This window comes from Bubalus kerabau, chromosome X, assembly GCF_029407905.1.
Source record: "Bubalus kerabau isolate K-KA32 ecotype Philippines breed swamp buffalo chromosome X, PCC_UOA_SB_1v2, whole genome shotgun sequence".
NCBI lineage: Eukaryota > Metazoa > Chordata > Mammalia > Artiodactyla > Bovidae > Bubalus > Bubalus kerabau.
The window spans coordinates 99,806,708-99,827,938 of record NC_073647.1 but is presented as its reverse complement, the minus strand read 5'-3'; the positions used below and the strand labels follow the sequence as shown (position 1 = coordinate 99,827,938).

Sequence of the window (21,231 nt, the reverse complement as noted above, 5' to 3'; positions counted from 1 at the left end):
CATCTCACTCCACAGGCTGTGACCTCGTTAAGGGGGCCTGCTGGAAAGCGGATTAGGCATCCCAGTGAGTTCCCGTCATGTGGTTATTATTATCCTCAGTTTTCATCAGAATTCGGAACCGGTGCCCTCTGGCCAGCTGCAGCTGCCCCCGGATCAGCTGATCAGCGTCAGCCCCCTACTGTGCCGCCCCCCTCCCCCCAGCCCTACCCACATTCCCCCTTTCAATCCATGTGGATTCATCAAGTGGATTCATCAAGTACTCAGCCGGCAGTTATGCTATGCTAAGTCACTTCAGTCGTGTCCGACTCTGTGCGACCCCATAGACCGCAGCCCACCAGGCTCTGCCGTCCCTGGGATTCTCCAAGCAAGAACACCGGAGTGGGTTGCCATTTCCTTCTCCAATGCATAAAAGTGAAAAGTGAAGTTGCTCAGTTGTGTCCAACTCTTAGCCACCCCATGGACTGCAGCCCACCAAGCTCCTCCGTCCATGGGATTTCCAGGCAAGAGTACTGGAGTGGGGTGCCATTGCCTTCTCCAAGCCGGCAGTTAGACCTGCCTAAAAGTGAAGTAGAGCCTCCCCACCAGAGAAGCCAGGATCAAGTGCTGGGGGGCGCTTCCCAAGAGGGTGCGGCCAGAGCAGAATGGGGCAGTGGGTGCTGGAGTAGCCAGAAATAAAGGCAGCCAGAGACTTAAGCACTGGCCTCTGCTCCCCTGTCTGGTCTCTGATAGCCTGGAAGGTTCCCTGTAACTGCCCCCTAAAGCAGCAAAAGGCATTCCCCTGTGAATTCTAGAAATCAAAGTGGTCTTCCCTGACCCCTGGCCTCCCCATGAGCTCCCCGACAGGCCTGGGAAGTGAGGATCACTTTTTTTTTTTAACAAAACAAGTGCTTGGGGAGTTATTTTTTTTTAATAAAACAAGTTAGTCCAACAATTCCAAGGTACGGACTTAGCCAGTTTTGAACTGATGGATGACAAGGGCCCAGAGGTCAGTCTTTCCACAGAGGAATGGTCTCCCTGATGCCCTCCTTGGTCACGGTGAAGATTCTGAGTGTGTCCCCAGGGCACGCATCTCTCTCAGCAGCAGAAACACAGACGTCTAGCGGGAGCATCTCAGCTGCTCTTCACACCCGCTGCTTCGACCAATCAGAGGGCAGCCTCCAGGGTCCGTCACCCTTTCCCTCCCCCCTTCAACCTGGAACAGTCTCCTGGGGTGACCCGAAGCCTGGGGGCCAATTCAACCCCAGGCAGCCCCTTAGCTACTTCTCAGTGCTCCCCCTGACTGGAGAAGCTCAGCTCAGGGCTGCACAGGGCGCTCTTCTCACACACAAGGATGGCCGTTCAGGTCGTGGTGCCCGGGGTCCCGTCTCACCCACGGTGTTCATTCATTGGCTCGGCCGGATGTCTGCTGAGCAATTACTACAGGCTGAGCACTGGTCAGGGTGGAGGACAGCAAACCCACTCATCCTCAGGCAGCTCCCCGCCTGCGGAACAGACAAGGAGCAGGGCTGGGTGGAGATGACCATCGTGTGGGAGGCACTGCGGGGAGTTAGTTCCACGGCGTTTGCCTTCAAGAAGCTTAGAGTCAGGTGGCCAGGCTGACTCAGTGCCATAAGGCTGGAAGCGGGTCAGAGGGAGGCAAGAGCGAGCAGCTAAGAAGGGACATCCAAGAAGTGCTTAAGATAGGGGGATGAGACACAAGGCAGAGGCGTGGCAGACCCACAACAGGGATGGATCTGGGAGCTGGAGCTCAGGCGGGAGAGCAGAGGCCCTCCACTCTAGGCAGAGCCCTGGAACAACCACGTTTATGCTCTTTTTTTAATTTTTTTAAGATTTTTTTAAATTTTTTTGATGTGGACCACTTTCAAAGTCTTTTTTGAACTTGTTACATATAATATTGCCTCTGTTTTAGGTTTTGGGTTTTTTTGGCCCTGAGGCATGTGGGATCTTAGTTGCCTGACCCGGGATCAAACCTGCATCCCCTGCAGTGGAAGGCCAAGTCTTAACCGTGGGACCCCCAGGAAGTCCCCCCAGGTTTACATTTTAGAAAGTAACTGGCCAGAGCTGGGAGGACACTACCCTGGGGGAGTCTACCTTTGTTTAGTGAGCGATGCCTGACAACTGAACTCAAGCAACAGAGGTGAGGCAGGGCAAAGGGGCAAAGTGAATGGATTTAAGGAGGGTGAGGGGACAGGATGTGGTGACTAATGGATGCAGGCTGTGGGCCAGAAGGAAAACGACACCTGGCTTCTGGCTTGATCGGCCAGGAGGACAGCTGAGCAACTAAAGAAGGCAGGGAACATGGACAAGGGGCAGGATGCTGCGAATGATAAAGGGTTCCGTTTCGAACTTGTTGACACTGAGGCGTTTGTGGGACAAATAAGAGATGCTGGAAAGCTGACAGATGGTGTAATGGATTTGGAAGACATGGCAAACTGAAGGCATACAAGGACCTGAGATCATCCAGTTTGTAAATGATAGCAAAGTTAAACCCTGAGGAACACCATCAAGTAATCCAAAGGAAAAAGAGAGGAACCTGGGAAAAGTTGAACAGAATGATCAGAAATAGAAGAAAAATCAGGGGAGAAGGAGAGGACGTGCATTTTCCACATGTAACCAGAAAAGTCAATTCAAACTGATATAAGTAATAAAAATTATTTAAAGGTGCATGTAATTGGAAATCCAGGGCCAACAGTGGCTTCAGGTTCAGCTTGATCCAGCTGCTCAACAACATCAAGGATTCAGTTTCTTTGTGTCTCTTGGTTTTGCCTTAGGTAAGATGAGCTTTCTTCTAATGCCAGTTGCCAAAATGCAGGTTTCTTATCATCCCCTCAAAGTCAGGGGAAAGAAACCCAAACAGCAAGATATCTCCCAGAGAATCAAGGAACTTTTTTACCTGGAAAACTGCCAAAATTTTTCCCCAAGCTCATTGGCTTGAATTTGATCATATCCCCACCCCTGAACCAATTTCTGTGGTTCTGACTAGCTTATACCCAAAAAGCACTTTCCCCAGGCTTAGAGCATAAGACAGACTTGGTTTTCCACAAAGCACTTAGAGGAGTAGATTCTTTAAATTTTTTTAAAAAAATTACTAAAAAATAGAAAGAATGCATGTTATGGGTAAGCATCACAGATGAGATCCTTTCAAGGAGGAAGTAATCAACAGCATCAAAAACAAAGAGATGGGGACTTCCCTGGCAGTCCAGTGGTTAAGACACCACATTTCCACTGCAGCAGCTACGGATTCGATCCTTGGTCAGGGAACTAAGATCCTGCACATGTGTGATATAGCCAGAAAATAGAAGGAGAAGAAAAAAAGAACAAAAAACAGACAGACTAAGAGTCATCTTTTTGTATGAGCTGGAATGGAAATAGTTGTGAGGGTAGGAGTCCATCTAGAAGTTTCCCTAGAAATTGTGGTCCCCAAAGGGAGTCAAGCCTAGGCATTGGACACTATGTGTGAGCACGAGTGTACGTGTGTTGGGTGTGTGGGTGTACAGCAGATGGCATGGCCACAGGGGACCTTTGGGAAACTCACTCTGGCCTGAGGGAGGGGATACAGTGAAGGGGCAAGGAGGCGGCTCCAAGAGCAGGGGATGCTCTCTTAGGTACCTGGGAATGATCAGCCAGGTGGTGGTGACCGGGGATGGAGAAAAAGATAGAATGAGTGATGTTAAAGGACTGGGGAGTGTTTGAAAGTGAAGGGTGAGAAGGGGTGGTAGTCTGGGTGTGAGGACAGGGCTGGACAGCCCCCGCCGGCCACCATCGAGGATGAAGGCCCTGCCAGAACTCTCCTCCCCTCCCCAGCTGGTCCATCCACCGCTGAGATGCCAGTGAGGTCACACGTGCTGCCACGGTCAGGATGACTAACTAGTCACTGCGGAAAGGAAATCGCGTATACACATGTGGGAAATGCCCCAGGCTCCAGCTGGCCCCACAGGTGGGGGCGGGAGGGCAAGCTCCAAGAGGAAGGGACCAAAGGGAAGGGATGCTCCCCCATCAAATTTTTCTACAAAAGTGCAAGTGGAAGAGGATTTTGCCCCAAGGAGCAGCTAAAGCAGAACAGGATCTTCGGTCTCCATTTTGGAGGCAGCTCCCTCAGTGGCTGGTAATTTTTCTTCTGGAAGGTGAAGTGTTTGCAGTTCTTGTTCCAAGAACTTGAACCCCACGTCTTTGTTTTTTTGTTTGTTTGTTTGTTTGCAGACTTTGGCTTTGGTTGAATGGGAGATGCTGGAAATCTTTCTGCAGGAGACTGGACCAAGTTGCACTCTTGGCCACACTTCCTTGGGCTGGGCTCCATTTGCGAGGGGAAGAGGAGAGGGCTGGGGGGGGCGGTGCTGACAGAGCGGAGAACACACAGGGGGATGACAAAGCAGGGATGGACGGCTCTTCGCAACAGCCCTGGGAAGGAAAGACAGGAAGGAGAGTCCTGGCAAAACAGCTAATCCTCCGTCTCTGCTTCCTCACTCAGCATCCGCAGGCCTGGACTTCTCACCCTCTCACTCCAGGTGAGAAGGAGGCGGAGGAGCTTCATATTTCTCACTCTCCTCTTTCACTTTCATCAAGAGGCTCTTTAGTTCTTCTTCATTTTCTGCCATAAGGGTGGTGTCATCTGCATATCTGAGGTTATTGATATTTCTCTCGGCAATTTTAATTCCAGTTTGTGCTTGATCCAGCCCAGTGTTTCTGATAATGTACTCTGCATATAAGTTAAATAAGCAGGGTGACAATATACAGCCTTGACGTACTCCTTTTCCTATTTGGAACCAGTCTGTTGCTCCATGTCCAGTGCTAACTGTTGCTTCCTGACCTGCATATGGGTTTCTCAAGAGGCAGGTCAGGTGGTCTGCTATCCCCATCTCTTGAAGAATTTTCCACAGTTTATTGTGATCCACACAGTCAAAGGTTTTGGCATAGTCAATAAAGCAGAAATAGATGTTTTTCTGGAACTCTTTTGCTTTTTTGATGATCCAGTGGATGTTGGCAATTTGATCTCTGGTTCCTCTGCCTTTTCTAAAACCAGCTTGAACATCTGGAAGTTCATGGTTCACGTATTGCTGAAGCCTGGCTTGGAGATTTTTGAGCATTACTTTACTAGCGTGTGAGATGAGTGCAATTGTGCGGTAGTTTGAGCATTCTTTGGCATTGCCTTTCTTTGGGATTGGAATGAAAACTGATCTTTTCCAGTCCTGTGGCCACTGCTGAGTTTTCCAGATATGCTGGCATATTGAGTGTGGCACTTTCACAGCATCATCTTTCAGGATTTGGAATAGCTCAGCTGGAATTCCATCACCTCCACTAGCTTTGGTCATAGTGATGCTTTCTAAGGCCCACTTGACTTCACATTCCAGGATGTCTGGCTCTAGGTCAGTGATCACACCATCATGATTATCTGGGTCGTGAAGATCTTTTTTGTACAGTTCTTCTGTGTATTCTTGCCACCTCTTCTTAATATCTTCTGCTTCTGTTAGGTCCATACCATTTCTGTCCTTTATCAAGTCCATCTTTGCATGAAATGTTCCCTTGGTATCTCTAATTTTCTTGAAGAGATCTCTAGTCTTTCCCATTCTGTTGTTTTCCTCTGTTTCTTTGCATTGATCACTGAGGAAGCCTTTTCTATCTCTTCTTGCTATTCTTTGGAACTCTGCATTCAGATGCTTATATCTTTCTTTTTCTCCTTTGCTTTTCGCTTCTCTTCTTTTCACAGCTATTTATGAAATAGGAAAAGGAGTACATCAAGGCTGTATATTGTCACCCTGCTTATTTAACTTATATGCAGAGTATATCATGAGAAACGCTGGACTGGAAGAAACACAAGCTGGAATCAAGATTGCCAGAAGAAATATCAATGACCTCAGATATGCAGATGACACCACCCTTATGGCAGAAAGTGAAGAGGAACTAAAAAGCCTCTTGATGAAAGTGAAAGTGGAGAGTGAAAAAGTTGGCTTAAAGCTCAACATTCAGAAAACGAAGATCATGGCATCTGGTCCCATCACTTCATGGGAAATAGATGGTGAAACAGTGTCAGACTTTATTTTTCTGGTCTCCAAAATCACTGCAGATGGTGACTGCAGCCATGAAATTAAAAGATGCTTACCCCTTGGAAGGGAAGTTATGACCAACCTAGATAGCATATTCAAAAGCAGAGACATTACTTTGCCAACAAAGGTTCATCTAGTCAAGGCTGTGGTTTTTCCTGTGGTCATTTATGGATGTGAGAGTTGGACTGTGAAGAAGGCTGAGCGCGGAAGAATTGATGCTTTTGAACTGTGATGTTGAAGACTCTTGAGAGTCCCTTGGACTGCAAGGAGATCCAACCAGTCCATTCTGAAGATCAGCCCTGGGATTTCTTTGGAAGGAATGATGCTAAAGCTGAAACTCCAGTCCTTTGGCCACCTCATGTGAAGAGTTGACTCATTGGAAAAGACTCTGATGCTGGGAGGGACTGGGGGCAGGTGGAGAAGGGGACGACAGAGGTTGAGATGGCTGGATGGCATCACTGACTCGATGGACGTGAGTCTAGGTGAACTCCGGGAGTTGGTGATGGACAGGGGGGCCTGGTGTGCTGCGATTCATGGGGTCGCAGAGTCAGACACGACTGAGCGACCGAACTGAACTGAACTGAATTGATGCATATAATGCATATGACCTATATGAAACAATGTAATGAAAATCCACATATGAATTCATCTGGCTTAGGAAAGTTTATTACCAATGCTCTTGAAACTGACTGTGTATTTCCTCCTGGTCCTTTCAGTTTTCCCAGGAAACTTCTAGCTTTAATTTTAGGTTTTTCGTTCTGTTGTATAATTCTGTAGGCTTTCTGATTATCTATGTGTCCCTTAACAATATATTCTTATGTGTGTTTTGACTTTGAAGGCTATTGCATACAGTGCAGCTGTGAACATTCTTGAGTCTTCTAGTGCTCATATGCAAGTTTCTATAGGTAAGGTATGCACCTGATTATAATATATGTTCATCTTGGTTGTACTAGATAGTGCTAAACTGTTTTCAAAATAATTATACCAATTCACATCCCATATCAGCTCTCTATGAAAGTTCTTGTTTTTGTATCTTTGCCATGCTGGATAGGTTGTATTTCATGGTGACCGTAATTTGCATTGCTGTAGTTACTAATGAGATCAATTGTATTTTTGTTCCCTGTTTTTATTTTTTCTTCCTCTGTAAAATGTCTGTTTATGTCTTTCTCTCTGATTTAAGGGATTCTTTGTATACTGCCTGGAGAAGGAAAATGGCAACCCACTCCAGTATTCTTGCCTGGAGAATTCCATGGACCGAGGACCCTGGCTGCAATCCGTGTGGTCGCAAAGAGTCAGACACGATTGAGCTACTGACACTTTTGTATACTATGGATATATATGTTACAAATATCTAATTAAAGAATGAGAAAGAAGAGCCTATCTGATAAAGTGGTTATGGTTGTTGTTTAGTCACTAAGTCGTGTCTGACTCTTTGCAACCCCATGGACTGTAGTGCTCCAGGCTCCTCTGTCCATGAGATTTCCCAGCCAAGAAAACTAGAGTGGGTTGCCATTTGCTTCTCCAGGGCCTCTTCTGAGCCCAGTATCGAACCTGCATCTCTTTTTTTTTTTTTTTTTTTTGAACCTGCATCTCTTGCATTGGCAAATGGATTCTTTACCACTGAGCTACCAAGGAATTTTGGCCAAGTGGTCATTGGGCATAAATCGAAATGAAATGAGAAGTGAATCTTGTACATATTTAGATGAAAGACCATTTTAGGTAAGGGAAACAGAATAAAGGCCTGAGGCAGGAACAGAAGCAAGTTCCTCAGAACTCAGCGAGTTCCAAGAACATGGGCATCAGGTGGATGGAGCTGGGGACACTGTAAGAGTCTTTGCAGAATGATATTGGGCTTTGTCGAGTTTGATAAAGAATTTGGATTTCATTCTAAGTAGGATGAGTAGTCACTGAGTGTATTGAGCAAGGAGTGAAATAATCCAAATGAAGTTCCCCCACCCCATGGGAAAGCATTCTATTTTAATTATAGCAGTGTGTACATGATTGAAGTTGTGAAAGGCCCATTCAGCTGAGTAGAGAATAGGCTGTGGAGGTACAAGGATGAAAGCTGGGAAATCAGCCAGCACATGTTGCAGTAGTACAGCTCTGATGACGGTGGCTTAAACGATGGAAGAAGTGGAAATGGGGAGAAATGATTGGATTTGAATTATTATTTCATAGTAATGCACCAGGATCTGCTGATGAATTAGATATGAAGTGAGAGAAGAAGTGAGGTAGCAAGGATGACACCAGAGTTTTTCCAGAGCAATAATGTAAATGGAGTTGAAAAATGGAAGCTTCAATTTGGGGACAGGTGTATCAAAGTTTGCTTTAAAAACATTAAGTCTTGGGGAGGGTGTTATTAGTTATACAAGCAAAAATGCTGAATAGTAAGTAAGATAGTTGAGTCTCGAATTCCCTGAGAAAGTTGAAGCAGGAGTTATACATTTGCAACTGTTCCATAAATACATGGCATAAAGATATGAGTAGATGCAGACACGTATAAAGAGAGTATAGCTGTGTAGGAGAAGTCTGCGGACTGAGTTTGGAACGCCACGATTTAGAAGTTAGGAAGATGTAAAGAACAAGCCAGAGAGACTAAAGGAGTGGCCACAAGAGGTATGTGGAAGCCAAGAGATTAGAGTGTTACAAGTAGAAGGAAATGATCAACTGTGTCGAGCACCACTGATGGTTTGATTAAGATAAGTAGTGAGCAGTGACCATCGTTTTTTGACTGGTGGAAATCACTGGTGTGCTTGCCAAGAGCAGTTCTATTGGAGTAGGGAGAAAAATCTGACTGGAATGGGTTCCAGGGAGGATGGGAGGAGAGAGAGTAATCTCACTTCAGTGGATGGATTGTGCATGAGAGGATTAGAGGATGCAGGCACAAGGGCAGACAGTTGCAGAGAAAAGTCCTTGAGTAGATGAAGAAAAATAAGATTTAGTGCTGAAGTGATAGGGGCACAGGCAGTCCATGCATTGCAACAGGAAGGAGGCAGAGTATCAGGCTACCACTAGTACGTGTTGATTACAAAGAAAACACTCTCTAGATGGATCTCCTCTTTCCCTAAGCCTCAAAAAATTAGCTTCTCTGCTTCTGTTTCCATCCTCAAAACGATGTCCATTAGGTGGAATGAGGGACAGCTATCAAGTCTTTCTCTCCACATTATTTCTAACACCTCCATGCCCATCCCTTAGCATCTGAGCCCATCTTCCCTCCTTCCAGCAAAACATTGAAAACTCCTGAAGATAGATGCCGGGGGGTGAGTTGAGGGTGGCTACTGGGCTCACACACCTAGTCTCTACTTAGGTTACCAAACCACCAGGTACTGTTGTTTTTCAGTGTACATAATGTTACATATTATACAGTTATTATGTATTTTTACTGAATTCTGGGTATTTTTACCATTATCTTTTTTCTCAGTCAACAGTCATATGAAATTATATAGATTTGTTCATTATATTAACAGCGATTTTTGTACATGAAGGTTAGGAATCACTTCTTTGAAAGACCACCTTATATGAAATTCAGCAAATCAGGAAAAAAATCACATTGCTGTTCCCATTCTCTTCTTTGTATTCTTCCTGGGATATTCCTTTTACAAGCTCTATGTTAAGCCAAAATAATAACTTCAGTAGCTCAAGAAACATTCCCTGGTGGCCCACTGTGCGGTAGGCGGTTTGGAAGACTTCAGGTCTGCGTTAACTGCAGGAGACCTGGCCCTTGTCCTCATGGGGCCTGGTGGAGGCGGTGGTTGTGTACTCGGAAGGAAGCAGATACAGCAATGGAGAAGAACTACAGAAAGACATAATCATATATTCTTTCATCCATTCAGCAGAGGTTTATTGAGGCAGTACCAGACACTGAGTGAATATACAAAGCTGACAAAGAGGCGATCTCTTCTTTGAAGATCACTGTAAAGAACAAGGGGACTTTCTCTTTAACCCTTTTCTTCTCTTAACATGATCTTCCCTTGGGGACTCTGATTTGTATCTACAACACTGTATGTGGTTACAATAATTGTATATCTAAATTTAAATATCTATCCAAATTTTAATCTAATGTTGTCCTCTGTGGAGCTCTGGACCTTAACTTAAAATTGCCATTTGTGGCAGAAATAAAGAACACCACTCCCTTCTATATTTTGCTCTATGATGAAACAAAGGCAATTTAAAAGTTTGGTGCAGATGTACCTGTGTTTTTACAGTTCACATGTTATATAATGTCAAAAGGACTTAAGGTTAACTGTATTTTTAATAACAGCTGATTGTTTTATTTAACTTGCTAAGAGAAAAGTCAGAGACCAGATGCTGGACAATGGAACTAATGAGGTCCAACTCATAGTGAAAAAGTAAAAGTGTTAGTCACTCAGTCATATCTGACTCTTAGTGACTCTATGGACTGTAGCACACCAGGCTCCTCCGTCCATGGGATTCTCCAGGCAAGAATACTGGAGTGGGTAGCCATTCCCTTCTCCAGAGGGTCTTCCCAATCCAGGGATTGAGCCCAGGTCTCCCGCATTGCAAGCTGATTCTTTACCGTATGAACTATAGGCTTGATTTCGAGTGCAAACCTCATCGAGAAAAATATTCTGAAGTAGTGTTTTCCAAACTGTTAATTCCCTGAGATACTAACAGATCTTTCATCAAGTAAAAAGGCCAGATAGACTTGGAAAGCACGGTATATTAACATTTTTCTCTTAGAGATCCATAATCCAAACAATGTATTGAAGGTTCTCAGATACAGGACTAAGTAAGGTAAGGATATCACTTTAACTTTATTAACACAGCATTGCTTAAACATATATGCCCATAGAAGCCTGTGTTGTTTGTTTGTTTCCTTGGGTTTTGGAGGAAGAGGAATATACGTGATTAAGAACATGTTTTAATATCAGAAAATTCAAACAAACAAAGTTATAGTTTTCACTTCCTCTCTCAATTATTTCTAATCATGTTTCAAAAGTCAGAGCTAATGTTAGTGAGTGTCTGCTATACCAGGCACTTGACCACATACCTTACACATTATCCTATCTAGACTGATGACAGTATTGTGAGGTAAATTCCCTATTTAAAAGCTGAATAAACTGATACTTGGATAAATAAAATAATCTACCCCCCATATAATGTTTTTAAATGATAGGATTCATACACAGATACGGCCAACCCAAGGTCCATTTTTCCCACATGCCACACGTTCATGAACTGTAGATAGATGAATTATTACATCTCTTAAGATGTGTTTTGGGAAGAACAAACATGTCTTGTAGGGGGTGGAGTATAGAGTGGCAAGATTGTAACAATTTAGAGCTTCAGGAAGAGTGCTTCAAGAAAAGCCAGAGCAATCAGAGATCAAATTGCCAACATCTGTTGGATCAACAAAAATGCAAGAGAGTTCCAGAAAAACATCTACTTTTACTTTATTGACTACGCCAAAGCCTTTGACTGTATGGATCACAACAAACTGTGGAAAAGTCTTAAAGAGATGGGAATACCAGGCTAACTGACCTGCCTCCTGAGAAATCTGTATGCAGGTCAAGAAGCAGCAGTTAGAGCTGGACATGGAACAGCAGACTGGTTCCAGATTGGGAAAGGAGTACGTCAAGGCTGTATATTGTCACCCTGCTTATTTAACTTATATCCAGAGTACATCATGAGAAATGCTGGACTGGAAGAAACACAAGCTGGAATCAAGATTGCCGGGAGAAAAACCAATAACCTCAGATACGCAGATGACACCACCCTTATGGCAGAAAACGAAGAAGAACTAAAGGAGCCTCTTAATGAAAGTGAAAGAGGAGAGTGGAAAAGTGGGCTTAAAACTCAACAGTAAGAAAACTAAAATCATGTCATCTGGTCCCATCACTTCATGGCAAATAGATGGGGGAGACAAGGGAAACAGTGACAGACTTTATATTTTTAGGCTCCAAAATCACTGCAGATGATGACCGCAGCCATGAAATTAAAAGGCACTTGCTCCTTGAAAGAAAAGCTATGACCAACCTAGACAGCATATTAAAAAGCATAAACATTACTTTACCAACAAAGGTCCGTCTAGTCAAATCTATGGTTTTTCTACTAGTCATGTATGGATGTGAAAGTTGGACTTTAAAGAAAGCTAAGTGCCAAAGAATTGATGCTTTTGAACTGTGGTGTTGGAGAAGACTCTTGAGAGTCCCTTGGACTGCAAGGAGATACAACCAGTCAATCCCAAAGGAAATCAGTCGTGAATAGTCATTGGAAGCACTGATGATAAAGCTGAAGCTCCAGTACTTTGGCCAGCTGATGCGAAGAACTGACTCATTGGGAAAGACCCTGATGCTGGGAAAGATTGAAGGCAGGAGCAGAAGGGGATGACAGAGGATGAAATGGTTGGATGGCATCACTGACTTGATGGACATGAGTTTGAGCAAGCTCCAGGCGTTGGTGATGGACAAGGAGGCCTAGTGTGCTGCAGTCCATGGGGTTGCAAAGAGTCAGACATGACTGAGCAACTGAGCTGAACTGAACTGAGCTGAGTGCTTCAGGAAAGCATCTTTTAATAATACTGTACATTTTTTCAATTCTTGTTAATTCTCCTGGTGTGCAAAGTTCTCCTTTAACATATACTGTTTGATCTGCTCTGAGTCATTAGCCTACAGATTTAGAGAAATAAAGGCTATATGAAGGGGCAGCAGTGTGGTCTGGTGGAAAGACCGTAGTCTTTCCCTGACCATTTTTAATTCTGTCCTGTTCCATCAGGTTACTTTCTATTACTGTTATCCATTTCACTCATAGTGCACACTATTGTTTGGTATTATCTTGCTCTTTATTTGTTTACAGGTCCTCTCCATCTTCCCCTCAGAATACAAGCCCCACGAAAACAGATACTTTGTCTGATTATTCAGTGCTGCAGTTTCAGAACCTTAAATGATGCCTAGCACATAAAACCACTCAATAAATGTTTTATGAGTAAGTAAAAGAAAGACTAAAAGAAATTAACCCTTGATTAATATCTCTGCTCTGGCATTTATTATCTCTATAAACTTAGCCAATTACTTAGCCTCTGTAAACCTATTCCTCATCTTAAAAAATGGAAATGCTAGTGTTTATTTCAAATGGTTGAGCATCAAGTTAAATTATATAAGATAGATATGTAAATAATCTAGTTTAATGTTAGTTCACCTTTCAATTTTGCTTTTATTGCATGTCCCCCATTCTTTTTCACTGGGATTCATGAAAAGACTGGATCACAAACAGAAATGTGAACATTTCTATATTAATTCAAATTGCACTTCGTATAATCAACATGTTAGGAAATTGTCTTGGAATTTATTTTGTGTATAAGACTTGTTACACGAATCAAAGTGTAAAATATTTGCTTTGGTTTTCAGTAAAATTACATAGTTTCATAGTGTAATCAAATCCTGATAACACCAGAATTGAACTCAGCTATGGAAAGGAATGCATTTGAGTCAGTTCTAATGAGGTGGATGAAACTGGAGCCTGTTATACAGAGTGAAGTAAGTTATAAAGTGCAACACCAATACAGTGTATTAACACATATATATGGAATTTATAAAGACGGTAATGATGATCCTATATGCAAGGCAGCAAAGAGACACAGATATAAAGAACAGACTTTTGGACTATGTGGGAGAAGGTGAGGGTGGGATGATTTGAGAGAATAGCACTGAAGCGTGTATATTACCATGTGTAAAACAGATGACCAGTGCAAGTTTGATGCATGAAGCAGGGCACTCAAAGCTGGTGCTCTGGGACAACCCAGAGGGATGGGGTGGGGAAGGAGGTAGGAGGGGGTTCAGGATGGGGGACACATGTGCACCCGTGGCTGTTTCATGTCAATGTATGTCAAAAACCATCACAATATTGTAAAGTAATTATCCTCCAATTAAAATTAATTAATTTTTTTAAATGAAAAAAAGAGAAAGGCAGTTAATGCAAATTAAAAAGAAAACCATGCTGGAGTTGTTGGGGAGAGAAGAGGCTGGTAAGGGTGTTAAGTCTTATTTTCTGTTAATCACAATATTTTAGGATTGGAAGGAATCAAACCTTTGTGCTTTTTTCCAGCATCTCTCATGTGCTTTTTTCCAGCATCTCTCATCTAAACTTCTTTTTCAGAATCCCCCCAGATGACCATGAAGTCCTTGCCTGAAAACCCAGGGAGATTGTGTGAGAAAGAGTTTGAACTCAGAGTCCACATCATCCAAGTTCTATCACTCTAATATTGGGCATGCCATCTTCTCTACTCTTCTTCTTCCTAATTTATAAATGGAATTAATAATTCCCACTTACTGTGAGGCAACATGATACATATATAAAGCAGATACCCCACAAACGTTAATTCCTTCCCCTCAAAGAACTCATTCCTTCGCAAAGAAACCTTCATCTCCTTAAACACTTCTGGATCCTTTCTGTGTTTTGACTGGCATTTGCTTATCTGTCCCCTGCAGGATCTAGCACAGTATGGGGGGACTCCATAGAATAAATAGAATCCTTTTTCTTAATAACAATACCTGAGCTGAGAAATCACCAGGGCAAGTGCTTGCCGAGTCCAGGCAGGTCATTTAAGTGGGCAGAGTGATCTGATTTAAGAAAACTGACCAAAGGCCTACCACCAGTTTGCGGGCTATCTGTGCCCCGTCCAAAGCAACAGCTGCAGCGTGGCTTTAACAGATTGTTGCCACCCAGCTAATTCAGAAATGTTTTCATAACTCTGGGAAGAATCGTGTGAGCCAAAGAAAACACGTCTGTGAGCCAGAACAGGCGTTTGAAGACAGCTGACTGCAACCTCTGCTTAGATGATTGCAAAGCGTTATCAAGCCTCCCTTAGCCTTTTTTTTTTTTTTTTTTTTTCCAGGCGGAACAGCACAGACACTTGATACCATTAAGCAGCCCATGCCTGGCATAGAGTCGGCAGGGGCTGGAGTCCGGCCTGCCCTCTGATCACCCCAGGGCCTCTGGGAACTAGCAGTGGCCCAGTTGTATATCTTGGTCCCCTTCAACCACTCCTCACGTGGCGGATTTTCTACTCATCTTCCTGTCAGCCCGTTTTTCTTCCTAACACATCACAATTCAGCAGTGGGAAGAATTCTAGAAATAGAAATTCTACAAATGGTCTAGAAATACAAATGTGGTCTGACCAGCACAAGATGCGGACTCTCTCCCCCCTTAATTTAGAAATGAGGTTCTTTATTTTGGGTCCTTAGATCTCATACTACTCCACGTATTGATTTCAGGGAACTTCAACTGATCGTGAACTCACTGAAATTGTGTACAAGATTTTGTGGGGTTTGCATGTGTATATGCATATCCTTTAACAGATTCTTAAAAGAATAAAATTCAAAATAATACTCAACATCTACTAAAGGTTGTGTTTTAATTAATGTAGTTTTTAGCAATAATTTTGGGACAATTTGGTCAGAATAGTAATAACTATTCTAATACTCCTATCAGAATATTGGCCAACACTGAACTTGTGTGCGTGTGTGCTAAGTTCACTTCAGTCATGTCTGACTCTTTGCAACCCTATGGACTGTACCCCACCAGGCTCTTCTGTCCATGGGATTCTCCAGGCAAGAATACTGGAGTGGGTTGCTGTACCCTCCTCCAGGGGATTTTCCAGACCCAGGGATTGCATCTCTTATGTTTCCTGTATTGGCATACGGGATCTTAACCACTAGCGCCACCTGGGAAGCCCCCAAAACTGAGCTTAGTCTCTACTAAGAGCCATTTGTCTTTTCTATGTGTTTTTGTTTGTTTGTTTGTTTTGTTTGTTTGTTTTTTTACTGCAAAGCTCCATAACCTTGCCTTGGATACTGGTGGTGTAATTAATTCTTTAATCCATGTCTGAGACCTAACCTTTTTACTTACTAGGTCTCATTGTATTAGACTGATAACCAAAACCTATAACGCTATAATGCTGTAATTTTAAGACATTAGAAATAATTTTCTGCTGGAATATTTAGTTTCTGTGTATTTACATGATCTTTGTTTCTTCTTTTTTTCTTCTCTGTAGGCCGAAAGTTTAAAAAGTTCAATAAAGTTAGAGTTATGAGAACACTAGATGCTGTTGCCCTCCCACAGCCGGTGGGTATTCCAAACGAAAGCCAAGCCCTAAGCCAGAGAATCACTTTTTCACCAAGTCAAGACTTGCAGTTGATCCCCCCACTGATCAACTTGCTCATGAGCATTGAACCAGATGTGGTCTATGCAGGACATGACGACACCAAACCTGATACCTCCAGCTCTCTGCTGACAAGTCTGAATCAGCTTGGCGAGAGACAACTTCTTTCAGTGGTCAAGTGGTCTAAGTCACTGCCAGGTAATAATAATTTGTATATAATAGCATGTAACAAAAATTTTTGCTATGGCTTCATACTAGTGGGTGGCTAGATAAAACAGGCCATGCAATAAATTAAATGGAGTATAAACAGGGGGTTGTCGTGTGTGTTTCAGCAGTTCAAAATATTTATCTAGGCCCCTATATTATATACTGTTTGTCTAGGACCCTACTGTGTGCTATGGAAATAAAAAAGACATAGATAACATTTTGAGTCTTGTTGATGAATCAAGAAGTACATATATGAAGCAGTTAAGGAATAGCATAACTCTGTATTATCTACTAGATAGTATTATAGTTCACAGAAAGACAAATTGACCATCTTCTCAGAAACGTCTAGTTCATTCCAAATCCAAATTTAACCAACCTCATGTGGTTGAAAATAAGACTGAATGTATCTATTCATATAACAAGTCAAAATAGTATTCAGAGTGTAGCAGAGTAAAGTCAATTAAGAAATAAAATTGCTAAACCTAAAACAAATAATTTGGACACAGAGAAACCTCCAGTCACTATTTTTGTGAATTTATACTCAGACAGTGAGAATTTGAATTATGTCATCATGAAAGGATTTTCGTCACTTTATTAGTTACTTCTGCTCTCTCAGCACAGTTCCATAGGAGCCAAGAGACTGAAAGAATTACAGGGATGTAGTTCTCACCTGCTAAACCTTGGACTGCAAAGCTAAGAGAATAATACATGGGTAGTAATTACTTGTCAAATGGTGCTAGTGGTAAAGAACCTGCCTGCCAGTGCAGGAGATATAAGAGACACTGCTTTGATCCCTGGGTTGGGAAGATCCCCTGGAGGAGGGCATGGCAACCCACTCCAGTTTATTGCCTGGATAATCCCGTGGACAGAGGAGCTGGACAAGCTACGGTCCTTAGAGTCACAATGAGTCAGACATGACTGAAGCAATTTCACACGCATGTACAGTTACTTGTGGAGGCATTAATCCCATAATTAGAAATAAAACCTTTTTTAAAGTTATTTTCTCTTCACACTGATAGTAACCTTATACTCCTTTAGACTAGTTTATCGGATCAAGAATTAAACATATTATACATTTTAGTCTCCAAGTAAATTTAATAGCCTTTTTTTTAAAAAAGAATTCACTTCCCAATTTGCCTTAATACTATTTCTCAGTTATTCTACCTGAAAGGTTTGAAATATAATAGATGAATCGTTACTGAAAAGTCAAGTTTACATGAGACAGAAAGAAAAATAGATTCCTATTTGTTGACTCTTTAAAAAAATACATGTTGAGAAAGTTAATTAAGCTCGCTATTCTAGTGAAGATAAAGTAACATCAAAAATCAAAATGCCCAGGTTCTTATTAGTTTCACTCTTGTTGAAAGGCTTTTGACAGGTAATTTTTTTTAATTAGAAAAGTTCTGAATTTTTTTTTAAAGTTTACTGTAAAGTGGTTATCAAACTTAATAGATTTTTATTAAAATATTACAATAACATTGGTGAACTTTTTCGGTTTTAAAATATTAGTGTTTATGTATTTAAACATTTATGTTTTTCCATTATTTGGAAAGGTTCTTTCTTTGATTTTTGTTGACACAGCTCCTATTTCTTTGGTTTTCATTTTGTAGATTCTCTACTGTTAAAAAAAGACTCTATTATCATTTGGCAAAGTTAGAAAATAACCAATTATAATTACAAAGATAATTTATTCATTTTGGAAAAAAACTAATTGAGTCTCCTAAGTTGAAATACAACTATCTGTCTAGACTTTTGATCCCCACACACCCTCCAAAAGAGTGAGAGAAAATTTTCACATTGCATTTGGTGATGACTTTTTTAATGTTGCAAAATGTTATTTGTGTATAAGTAAAGAAGAATGATGGCATCACCAGTATTACACATGTTGTTTTCATTAACTGTATAATAAGGGAAGCATTAAAATTATCAAAGTACTGAGTGGCCCATGGTCTTTCAAACCATATTTTCATGGTCTGAATGCTGAGAGTAACTTGAATGAATGATGAAAGCAGTCAGTGAAACAGAGTGACCATACTGACCTCTGTGGGAGGACTCAGAAGGACACGTGTATAACAATTTGCTCTCAAAACTACTCGCTGCTCAAAAACTTCCAGCTTTATTCACATCAGTCACTCAAGAAATGTCTATTGCACGTTTCCTTTGTGCAAGACGTAACCCTTACTCGGTGGTGGTAGAGGAGCCAGCAGGCTGGGCTCGTGATGGCACTGCATTGTCGTGCAGCACATCCTTGCACCTGGTCATCAGTTTTGTCCATAAGGGAAACTTCTTTTATCTATCCACTCACAGGGTTATTGGTCCGTGAAAGATGGACTTAGTTAAATGAAGCTTATTGATAGATTACTTATTTAAAGTGGGAAAAAAAAAAAAAAAAAGATATTGCTCGGAAAACAAGTAGGTAGATCAGGCAGTTCTTTCACAAACAGAAAGTGTATTTTGGGAGTCAGCTTAAGATAAGATTTCAGGCCTTCTGAGGCATCAGAGAAGAGAATCTGCCCCGAAGCTCTGGAGAAAGGAATCATGGCCCTAAACTAAACAGGGACAGCGCTTATTCACAATATCCTTCGTTGTCTGATTAGGCTCAGACAATAGTAGACCTGTAGGGATTTGAAGTGAAAACACCATATGTAATAAGTGTTTGTTCAAGACCTAAAATTCCTTGGGTATATATGTTTATCCAAACAAACCAATGCCCTTTAACTTTGCAAAGAAAAAAAAGATAATTTTAAACACTTCTCTGGGAGAGAAAAAGATCAGATGCAGGCTGATGATCATCACCAAGGTGTCAGCACGCATGAGAGCCACAGGGCGCATGGCTGCAAGCCCCCGAGAGGACTTGAGCTGCCTGCTCAGGGACTCCCGTTGCATCTTTGTCTGTGCTCTCCTTTGTCTTCGACGGGTCACAGTGATCACAGCATACCTGACATCTTTACCATACTATTTCAGAAATACCTTTCTTTTTCTATTTAATGGAGACTCACAAAATATGCCTCATGACAGTACATTTACAAGTGATCTCTGAGGTTACATTGTCTGTGACATATTGTATCTATATATGAATGATTTTACATTGACACTTAGCTCCAACTTCAGTGGGTAATGTTTTCCTTTTTGAAACTTGAAGTAGCATAATATTTGCAAAATTTAAAAAATGAGCAAGATGTATTCCCTCTGTTAAGGAACATTCAAAACAGTGTAATGAAAGATATTCAAAAAAGTGAAAGTGTCGATCAGTCGTGTCTGACTCTTTGCGACCCCATGGGCTATAGCCCACAAGTCTCCTCTGTCCATGGAATTCTCCAGGCAAGAATATTGGGGTGGGTAGCAGTCCCTTATCCAAGGGATCTTCCTGACCCAGGGATTGAACCCAGGTTTCCTGCATTGCAGGAAGGTTCTTTACCATCTGAGCCACCAGGGAAGCCTCAAACAGCTGTACAATTGATCCTAGTACAGCGAGGGAGTTAGGGGCACTGACTGTCCAAGCAGCCAAGAATCCACATATAGGTAAGAGAAAGCATTCTGAATAGAAGGAATAGTGTGGCTAATACTGTAAAATGAGGAAATCAAGAGGTATGTTTGGTGAGTAATAAATTAGACCAGGTCTGCACCCACAGATTCAACCAACCATGGATCATATAGTACTATAGCACTGAAAAAAATCTTGGGTGAGTGGACCCATGTTCAAATCTGTGTTATTCAAAGATCAACTGTAGTAGTATGTGAAAGTGACATAAGGTACGGATTTTAAAAACTGGAGACAGAAGAACATTTTTGTCTTTAGGGACAAGAGAAGGATTCAGAGACAAGGTATCAGTTAAAGTACACCATGAAGGAGAAGTGAAACTAATAAATAGTGTTAAGAAGAGAAAGCATTCTGGATAGAAGAAATAGTGTGGCTGATGGTGTAAAATAAGGGAATCATGAGGTGTGTTTGGTGAATAATGGTAGACCAGCATAAGAATGGTTCTAGAAGAGTGAAGGTCCCTTAGTAACGTAAAAATGTTATCATACCTTCCTCCCACAGTATAGTAATTAAAATTGTTAATAGCTGCTGGTTGAGAGAATACAACTTGCATATGGTTTCTCAAACACCACTGGCGTTCTGGGGGTTTCATCATCCAAGAATTAAGAAACCACTGAGAAACTTATATTGGAGAGAATCGCAGAAAGTAAATTTAGAGGTGTACATTGTGGGCTGAGTCAGGGTAGACTTTGGATATTAAATGTTTAAGTACTCATTCCCAGTCCAACTTCATCCTTATTCTTTATTCTGTGTATTATAGCAGAATACATCGTAGCAGAATTGATGTGAGAGAAAGGTTCAGGAGAAATATTTCCTTTGCATAAATTTTGCCTTGATTCTTCTATTTATTTGCTGGAAAAAAATATTCAGGCCAATGCTTTGACATTTGTGAACATATTTTACTTTTCAGCCAGACTACTTGCATTCATCAGTATCAGAAGACTAGAACAGTCCTTTGCCTGTTTTGTTTTTTTGTTTTTTTTGTTTTTTTTTGTTTTTTTTGCCTTTGAAGCATGCCAAAATATCTTTTGAGTCAGTAATAGCCATTGCATGCATGACAAAATATTTTTGTCTCTCTCCCCAAATCAAATGAATAAATTAAACTACTTCTCCCAAAAAAAAAGTGATGGAAAAGAAATGAGATTAGCCCTCTTGGAGTAAAGTCAGGGTTTGATAGTATTTTCATGAAGACACTAAAAAATGATTTTCTAATATTCTATTTCACTGAAACTACTATTGTCAATGTCACCAAAATCTTTTGTCAAATCAAATGAGTACTTTCAGCCCTTACCATGTTTCGCGTACCTCTGAAGCCATGACGG

General features: G+C 41.7%; 1 protein-coding gene across 1 annotated transcript in view; it reads left to right on the top strand.

The window, feature by feature from the left end:
• LOC129639695 (progesterone receptor-like) overlaps nucleotides 1–21,231 on the top strand; it is a 243,796-nt gene that overhangs the window by 204,000 nt on the left and 18,565 nt on the right. Inside the window, exon 2 of the mRNA XM_055564878.1 lies at nucleotides 16,054–16,359. Coding sequence (XP_055420853.1) covers nucleotides 16,054–16,359 — 306 coding nt within the window. The remainder of the gene's footprint in view (nucleotides 1–16,053; nucleotides 16,360–21,231) is intronic.